At 39.4% G+C, this 10,000-nt stretch overlaps 1 protein-coding gene across 1 annotated transcript in view; it reads left to right on the top strand.

The window, feature by feature from the left end:
- The window catches only part of LOC137990546 (kinesin-like protein KIF28), a 33,618-nt gene that overhangs the window by 15,821 nt on the left and 7,797 nt on the right, over positions 1–10,000 (top strand). The window contains exons 18-22 of the mRNA XM_068835703.1: positions 1,327–1,473; positions 3,096–3,183; positions 5,203–5,265; positions 7,694–7,781; positions 8,867–9,037. Coding sequence (XP_068691804.1) covers positions 1,327–1,473; positions 3,096–3,183; positions 5,203–5,265; positions 7,694–7,781; positions 8,867–9,037 — 557 coding nt within the window. The remainder of the gene's footprint in view (positions 1–1,326; positions 1,474–3,095; positions 3,184–5,202; positions 5,266–7,693; positions 7,782–8,866; positions 9,038–10,000) is intronic.

The following is a 10,000-nucleotide window of genomic DNA, read 5'->3' as shown; positions in this document are numbered from 1 at the left end:
ACTATTTACTGTTACATCATAGAAGATAGTTATGGTTCATCTTACAAAAGTTGTACAAACCTGTTGATGCTAATGAGCATGCAACTTAAGCAACTGTGAGATAGATCAGCATCCTAAAAGAAAGCACTAATATTGTACTTGTTTAGGTGTAACAAACTGGGTCTTGTGAGTTGTCAGGTAATAATGGCATTGACTAGATAGATAGATAGATAGATAGATAGATAGATAGATAGATAGATAGATAGATAGATACATGTGATTCAATGTTATTGATGTAAGAACAATAATATTAATTGTTATAATGTATACTCAACAAATAAAAATACTGGGTTTTTGATTGGTCAATGACCAATGTACAAATAGGTTATTGAGTGCAATATGGAAGTTACTATGGAAACAAAGCGATGGGGTGATTTTGTTGAGTATAATTATAATAAATAAAAAATCGTATGAACTTGCTTGTGCATTTCGGGATTTATGATTTATGGTCACTTGTGATGTTTTGAAACATTCTTGCCCATAAATCATGAAATGCACAAGTAAGTTCATACGATTTCCTATAGTTATTATAGCCGGAAAGAATGTAAATTGTTTCAAAGAATTATATAGAATCTGATCTCAGTTTTATTAGAAAGTGGCACCCTGGGTAGCATTGAGAGTCAATGAAACTGTTCCTTTCTTATGATAATTTTTTTAACCCAAGACCCTTTAAAAAAAAAAAAAAAGAAAACAACTGCAAACTATCCCTCTCTGGCACTGCTGGTTTTAAAATGTGACATCAAACGTCCTGGCATGAATGCCTGAGTGCATTGTGAACTATTCTGTTTTGAGGATACACATTGGGTTTGGAGGTCAAATTTACTTCAAGAACACGTGCTTAGACCAGAAGGCTCCTGCTAAGAAAATTTATGATTCAATGCATAGTTAATAGAGGGGACTGGTTTTGAAGCTCGGCAAACATCAAAGGAGCAAAGAAAGATGCCAAGATTCAGGTTGGAAAGTCCATGACGGTGCACAATCTTTTGTTTTGGGCTCATACAGTATGCATGAATTATGTAACCAACACGTTTCTATTGGTTAGTTCCTCAGTACGGAATAAACAACTATTGTGTTTTGTGCACTATCAAGGCCAATAAAGAGAACAAAAACCTACAACAAAGAGATAATAATTTGTCTGGTTTTCATAACCATTCCCATCTATTAACTATGTTCAATGGTTGTGATTTAGATTAAATGAATCACCATATAAATCTCGCTGCTGACCTGCATGGCTGCTTCCATCTTGTGATGGCTCTCCATGGATTAACTGAATGTTTTGTGTTGTAGGTTCCAACCACATGTATATTCTGATAAATCCAGCCAACACTGAGAAAACTGAAGGGACTCCAGATGATGTGGATTGGGAATTTGCCCAGAAGGAGATTGCTCAAGCTAAGGGTTTTGCCACAGGATTTGGCTCTGGACTCTCAAAAGGTACAACTTTAACTTGCAATATCTGGTTTCCCTCTCATGTGTTCACTAAAGTCTTGTTGGGTGATGTCAATACCTGGACAGATGACCACTGGGAAATACTCCTTCTTGTAGGCTTGGGAGAGCAACGATAGCGTACTGGTGAGAGTACTTGTCTCCTACTTGAAAATGTGTGCAGGATTTCTATCCTCTACACATTTGGACACCAATCACAAGTGGGCCACGTTTGAGCTGCAATCTTGGACAAATTAAATAATGGAAAAGAAATGCCCCCTTCCTCCTAAGTCAAGGATGAAGCCCCATGTAGGCCAAACGTGCCATTTTCCCATCAATGATTTTGGGGGGATGGGTGGTGTCAATTTTCCATTCAATCTGTCCAAGATTGTGACTCTCCACCGGGCTCCAAGGACTTTTTCACCAGGTTCTTGTGTAACTTACGGTAGTATATGCTCAGATATTTAATAGTAATTCTACGAGGACCCGCTGGATATGAAGTGATAGATAACACCCGAGCCGAGTTGGTTATAATCATTTTACTAGGAGCACCCAACGATAATCGTCGGTGAAATATGTGTTCGGGAGGGTCAAACTGACTTAAGAATTTCGGTATTACGTTGCCAAACAGCTATAGATTTCTTCATTAAAACATCACGTAAAAGATTCGCAACCAGGTAAAAGTAGTCCCTTACGTTTTGGTACTTGAAAAGGTCATCTAGCAGTTTCGGATGAGTAAATGGCTCGCTGGGAGGTTCTTAGAAAATTTCATTCCCTAATATTTTCGGGCACTTTAATTTTATCTAACATATCCGAACAGATCAAATTCTTGTAGGTGATAGAAATATCTGTTTAGACAGTCTTTATGCTTTAAAAGGAGCCGACAAATGTCTCTCAAAGGGCTTTTGGCCTAATTTTCACGTTGGGTGCCCTTGATTTTATACCCAGCAAGCCCGAGTAGGATAATTGTTTTACTAAAATCTCCAGGATCAACAAGTGTTCTTTGGTGTCCCCGGGGGTAGTATTGTCGACTAAAGCATCAATGTCAGTATTCAGTCAATTCCGGTCCAAAACGGCTTTTGTCGGCCATTTTTTGTCAGAGCTGCAAAAATGTTTTCAGCTTGCTTTATTGCTGACGCGTTCCTTGACCATATTTGGTACAGCAGGTATATATAAACTGATACAAGGAAAGGTTACGTTTGTACAAACGTTGGCCGTGTAGCACTTATATTTTAAACAGAGTGAACTGAATAGAGTGTATGTGAGTCTATGTGTTCCCACCCTGGTCAGAAATTTTCTCTGTCCTTGTGTGGGCCCATTTCCATCTGTAGGGCTAACGCTCACATGGTTCATATGGGATTGAAATCTAGCACTTCACATTACACTCTATTCAGTTAACTCTATATAAACTGATAGCCTGTGTCCGGCGAGCTAATTAAAATGCTGGAAATCTGATATCTGTAGTTCAGTTTTTAATAAATAAATATATTTATCTCTATGTTTTTCGTATTCATTACTTAGAGCAATAAGTACTCCTTCTTTTTGCCTTACTACCTTGACTATTTTGACAACTCTTAGCTGTTCAGACAACATGTCAACTGGCATGCCACGTTTTAAATCCTTTTTAATAGATCAGCAAAGAGCTCAGGAACAAGTGTTAGAAGTACTTCCTCTGGTCAGTGAGGTTAATGCAATGAGTGAAGAACTCAACAAACACAAGTATGTAATTATATGGCCGTTTATACGAGAGAAAATAAGCCGCAGCTTACTCTGGCCGCGGCTTACATAAGACGTGAACACACCGTATAAATGGTACAAAATCTACGTTCACGGCTTTCTCAAGCCGCGGCTTATCCTGGCCTTGGAGTTTATACTCGTATAAACAGTTCCTTTCTCGTATTATGTACGCCGCGGCCAGAGTAAGCCGCGGCTTATTTTCTCTCGTATAAACGGCCCTAATGATTATTTAGGTATGTGTACTCTATGATGTACTGATCTTAAAGGGTTTTTTTTTTTCGCTGAAAAACCAGACAAAATGAAGCAAGCGTTTTGTAGAAGGAGAAGATGTCATCTCGTTTTCATTCTGGACAAAAAGATAATTTTTTGTCCTAGTTTGTTCAGTGATGTCATTTTGTATGCCCCAGTCCGGCAGGTACAAAACACATGTCTCAGGTCATTGTTCTACCAATTGCCGTTTTTCACTGTCACACCATCATCAAAACCATTCAACAAATAAAGTCAAGAATCAAAGAGACAAAAAATGATGAATATTCAAACAGTCTCGCAAAGGTTCAGGTTTGTGCGATGTTTCGTGCGGGAGATATTCGAAGAAATGATTTACTCAAATTTATAGGGCTTTGTACGGAGACGCCACGTTTGTGTCCCTTTGAGGAGCACAAATATGGCGACCGGAAGTTAACAAAAACATATGTCACCAAGTTTTGCTATACAAAGCCTGTAGTCGTCTTCTGAGGGCTCATAAACATCTATACGAGTATTTATTGTACACAAGGACTGTTCAGATTGCACAATCTCAACAGATAAGTCACTTTTTTCACCTACGTGACAGCATTCTCGGCCGCCATTTTAACATCGTGTCACGCGAAAGCTTAGAAATTCAACCTTGCTTTATCACAAGACGAAAAACCCTATCAAACTGAAAATTTGTGAAACGATAACTCTTCAGCTGTTCTGATAACTAACTAAACTAAAATCTTAAAAGGATTAATAATTCCTTACTTTTTAATTTTGATGATGTCACGTGAAAACCAAGAATGCAGAAAGAATCCTAAACATTCATTAAAGCTAACCTTTGGGTGCGTTTTTTTTGGGAAAATCCAAAAACGGATTTTTCAACGTACAAAAAACGCAAAATCCGGAAAAACGTTATTTTCCATGACAACGCAAACAAACAAACCCAGAGTTGCGTGCAACTTTCAAAAAAACAAAAAAAAATTAGCTGTTAAGTTCGTTTTAGAGAAATTCTTAAATGAAAATGCCACAAGCAAAAAAAATACCTTAACTATCGATAAAAAGAAATGACGAAAAACATGCTTTTTTAGCTGAAGGAAAGGTGCTAACAATATTGTTGCTGTCAAGAAACTTTTAGTGTAATTTCTGGTGTGAAATTTGCAGGAAACCCGCCTAACTATTTTCGACCTATTCATGTCTTCGATCGTACGGCAAAAATGGCGCGAGAAAAACGTTTGGGCTAAACTGTCACGTACGGTAGCTTTTTTTCAAATCCTTTCCCAAAAAAACGCTGAAATGGTGAATCTCAAAAATCCGGATTTAGATTTAATCCGAAGTTTCCTCCTCGAGTGTGGGTACTTTGGATTCATAATCCGTTTTTGGATTTCGTCAAAAAAACGCAAAATCCGTTTTTGAACTCAAGAATCCGTTTTCGGATTTTCCCAAAAAAACGCACCCTTAGGCCTAATTAAACCTAAACAAACGTTTTAGGCCTAATGTTAGCATTGGTAAACTGTTAGGATTGTTTCTGTATTGGTAAAACAATGACTTGTGACCTGTGTTTTGTACCTGCCCACCCCTGTCTGACTTGTCTGCATAGCTCGAAGGGTCCTCGAAGTTTTGGGGATCAGCCCCCTTTAATAAATATCTAGAAAAAGAATAAATGAAAGTGTCGGGTCAAACATTCATTATCAAAGATGATATTGTTGGGGTTTTCCTTTTTTTGTTTCACGTGTAGTTTTAATTTTGTTGTTTTTGCTTCTTTAGGAATTTTGAGGTTATTCTAATTTCTGGGGTGGCCCAGGGAGAAGGCGGTAGTGCAGAAACAAAGTAGGTGAAACGGTGCACGAATTGAGCTGCACAAAAAGTTATTTCAATCAGAAAAATGAAAGTTTGCAAAAGCAAGCGAATAACTTTAGGAAACTCAAGGTAGAAAGTAAAGAGAACATAGTGTAAGGTAGCTAGGGACAGCAAGTGAGACATTAGATCAGTATACTCGAACCCTTGTCATTTTAATTTCTTAGTCTAGTGAATAAAATGATGAAGTGCAAAAGAAAGGACTGTGCATTAGCCGGACATTTTGAAACACGAATATAATAGAGTGGTAACAAGCCAATCATAGAGCAAAGCCGATCGATTCAGCCGGCGCAAAAGGCGTGAAAACACGACTTAGCGAGTAGCATGTGCGCGCGTCCGATTCGTTGAGAATGTTGACATTAGTTTGTATATACATTCTAAACACATTACAGCATGGAAAATGCTTTGTACGATTTTTATTCACTCGTTGTTTCGTATCCGAAAACTCACTCGTTCGTTTTCTGATACGAAACAACGAGTGAATAAAAATCGTACAAAGCATTTTCCATGAAGTAACCTTTATATATCACACATTTGTTTGAACTGGGGTCTTAAGGTCGTAGTGTGTGTATAGTTCTCTAGGCAGAAAAGCGGATACGTTTTAATTTCTTTGATTTTTTTATAGTGACATGCATCATCATCATCATCATCATCACGACAGGGAGTTAGCATACTTCAGTCACATAGAGTAGGTCACAGTGGTAATTAGCTTTATTTAGGCAGGCATTTCACGAAATTCAGTTAGTACAAGAAGTTAGTGACAAAAGCACGATGGTATTCTTTTCATACGGGAGTTTAATCAACGACGACGCTAGGTTAACGGCAATGCTAAAAGGCTTGAATTGAAAGGGAAAAATAGGAAGTTTAAAGGCGCTGTTACACTGTGAAATGTTTCGTGCAACTTGTCTCGCAATTTTTTGGCGACATTGTGGAGGGGCAAGTTGCACAAAACATTTCACAGTGTAACATACCCTGCAACGGCCAAAATCGTTGCGAGACAAGTTGCACGAAAAGTAGAACTTTATTCTACTTTTGGCAACTGCTCTTACACTTGCGTGTGTTCCTTGTGCTTATGCTTGCGTCCCTAGTGAAAACCAGGCCTTACTGTTTTTTCCCTGCGGCCTCGGATAAAAAGGGAAAAACATAATATGGCGTCGGATTCGGGAGACCAAGGACAACTTCGTCCTTATTAGACATAATCATTAGAAATAAACAGGCAGAAGCTTTTCGGTTGCGCACAAAATTCATTTTACCGGCTGGCCAGTCGCCGTATTTACGTCAGAACGGGTTTTCCCAGGGTGTTTCCCATGGTCTCTCTTTTGTTTGCACGTGAAACTCTGGACGAACTGTCGTCAAGTCTCGCTCTCGTTTGGCCAACTCTCGATCACTGCCATCGACTTTCATGAGCTGTCAAGAGTTTCAACTCTCGCTCTCGTTTGGCCAGGGCTTAACGATGTGAAATCATCGAATTTGAGGACAACGGGAGCATACAAACCCTAACATATATGTCGTTAGTATCACCCAACTAGTGGACTAATGCAAATCCTGCATTTTGATTGGCTACGCTACTAGAGGACTATTAGTAATAGTCCTCGAGTAGCGAAAATCGTGGCCCTTTCTTTCGTTTTATTTCCAAATAACTTGCATTTGCTAACTTTGTTATTGCCTTTTCTGTTCGACTAGTTGAGTGATACTAAAACAATTAGACCCTTCGCCCTCAAGGGCCATGGGTCAATAGCCCATTCTGCTACCGAATTCGCCGGATACGTGTGGACACAAGCCGTATTCGAAAAAAAAAGTTGCGAATACAAAACTTTCCGGATACGTGTGGACTGGGCCAAAGGTTTTGAGTGAACGCGTGCCGATAGCAGTAATCTTTCTTTGTCTATTTTTACTTGAAAATCACTCGTTCATTTTCAGTTACGGACTAGATCGCTTATGGCGTGAACGAGATGGATAAATCACGAAATTCTTGTGATAACGCAGAGGTGTATTTTGAAGTTACGTTTTCGTTGACCATACATGTTTTCCCACCCTGCTTGCAGAGCCTTTCTTCACTCGACGAGAAGGAAAGGACTTTGCAGAAATCGTGTTAAGTCTTTATTGAGTATGCGCAATCCGTTGCTTGGAGACAGTTTCAAACCCAGGCCAAGTTTCGATCGGATTCCCATAAACTAGCTCCCTGGAATAAGGAACCCACTTTTGTTCGCTTTTTATTTCTCCTTCCGAAACTGTTCAGAAGCCTTTCCCTGGCCTAGCGCAGCAACGTAACAGATTCTGAAGAACACGTCTTATTTTGAAAAGACTCATTCTGTGAGTATGTATCAGATGGTTCCGAAAATCACCGTGGTCAGTTATATTTAATGAGTAATTGAATCATGTTTTTGTTTATTGTTTACAGAGTAATGGTTAGGATGAAAAACTTACTGAACAACAACGTATGGCTTTGGGACCGCGGCAAGTTCTTGAACAGACGTTTTCTTATGCAGGTAGTGAACAACCTACAATCGTTGACAAAATTCCTCGGAACAATCATACAAAACAAAAAATTAACGAGAAGAACGCGAGACAAAAATGCGAGAAACTTTAATTTGACGCGAACAATATCGCGTCATTATCGCATAAAGTATAAATTTATGTGTCTGTCCGCTTCTTGACAATAAGAATTAGCCAATGAGCGCGCGAGATTTTTGCAGTCGTTGTAAAATCACCAAATTTCAGGTTTCAACGATATCGTGAACAAACAAACGTAAACCTTTTACCCTAGATTTGTACTCTGAAACCGCTCATGCCAATTTATTTTGCGACAAGAGCGAGATTAATTAATCGGGAGAGAGATACAAGAGTTCAATGTTCAACGTTTTCGTTGACGTCGCCATACACCTTATTCCAAAATGGCCGCCATTTTAGTATTCTTTTGTTTCCATGCAAATTGGCCCTTATGGCCTCGCTTTCAAACGTAAAATTCAAAAGAATATTTAACAATTATTCCATGAGCCCGCGTTGGATACTAGATGGTAAATAGCCAACGAGGCGTGTAGCGCCGAGTTGGCTATTACCAATCACGTATTGGCTATTACCAGAAACCCATAAGGGTAACGAAACGTGTGAAACGTGTAACGGCCCCTTGTCTGCTGGGAAACAAGCTTCTGATTATTCAATTTGCTAAGTACCATATTTGGAACAACAAGAGCAAGGGGTTTCCAAATATGGTACTTAGCACTGAAACATTCAACCAATCAGTTCGCTCTGAATATTCGGAAGCTGTGAACACGCGTTACACGTTTCAACCCTTATGGGTTTCTGCTATTACCAATCTCGGTCCTTGTAGTTTTAAAGAGTCACAAATGTAAATGAGTCCCAAGAATTTTGTCCTCTATCGGAATTATGCTCCCTTTTCTTTCCTTCAACATTTACTACAAAAAGTAGTCTATGTGAGTATTTGTTGCTAAAAATAATGTTTCCTGCACACAAAGGATTGCGGACCTTCTTTGTGCAGTTCTTTCAATTTCCCTTGTTGAATATTCTGCAGAAGTAAAAGGCTAATGAATATTCGATGTGTTGTTTCTTCCAGGATTTATACCAGAGGTCCATGGATGGTGAAGATTTGAGTAAACTTCCCAAAGAAGAAGATCCATTCTGGGAACCACCCGAAGATGTTTTAATCGGCACAGCCAGCGTGTTCTTGCAAAGTCTAAGCTACGCTCTAGATTTTGATGATAAACTAGCTATAACAGACTACAAGGTGAATTTGTGGAAACAGTATGTTCTTTCTCCTCCCAGAGTCCCGATTGGGTTTGGAGCTGACCCACGACTTATTGCTTGGTAGTCCAATTCTCAACTAACCAACTAACTACAATGTTTCCCAAACCAAAAACCACTACTGGACGTTCGAGCGGCGGACTTTTTTTAACGAAATACTCTCACCCTCTCAGGAATGTACCCAAGGCTAATTTCACAGCGGCTTGGATTCAACGACCTTATAGTGATCTTCTATTAACTGCGTGATTTTCGGTGCATGTTAACAGTTCTCGTTAAGTCCTTCGACCATCCACTAACCATTTAATTCTCCAAAGAAATTACCTAATCTGTGGATGAAGTGCGATCGTCCGGGTTAGATAAAGAGCCCATAAAACGGCAATTTCACAGGTCAAGCTATTTTTAGACGAGTCCTTAAATAAGATTTGGCTTGTACGAGTGACTCTTCTCAATTCTATGGGTAATAATTGCTCATGCAAGACTTGTGATTAGCAAACAAGGCCTGATTTCGCGGGAAAAAAACGCCCTACGGCAAATACAGTGAAGTTGATGTGCGATCCTATCCACGGGCTCCTAGTTAGGTGTAGTCCTGAGAAAGACATTTCTTGGTGACATTGACTGCATGTTGTTTCGACAACCAGTGCGTAAGTAACCCTCCGTGACAAGTGATTTTTGTAGTGTTCGGGAATTGTTTAGTTACCCTGGTCTTTGACCTGATTGGTCAGTAGAGCGAGTTTCAATCGAGTGTCGTAAAACCAAACCCATAGTAATTACTTTGGCCAACCAAAAAGGACGGAGACAATCCAGTAAACCAATCAAAAATCGAAGTAATCACACGTAGCCGACACAAAGCGCGGGAAAATGTGCGCGCGCAAGACACGATTGGTTTTGGTTTCACTTATGATTGGTTGAAAAAGTGGCGTGAGAACTTTGAACCAATCACTGAGGG

This window comes from Montipora foliosa, chromosome 1 (genome assembly GCF_036669935.1).
Source record: "Montipora foliosa isolate CH-2021 chromosome 1, ASM3666993v2, whole genome shotgun sequence".
NCBI lineage: Eukaryota > Metazoa > Cnidaria > Anthozoa > Scleractinia > Acroporidae > Montipora > Montipora foliosa.
This window is presented reverse-complemented; position numbering and strand designations above follow the sequence as displayed.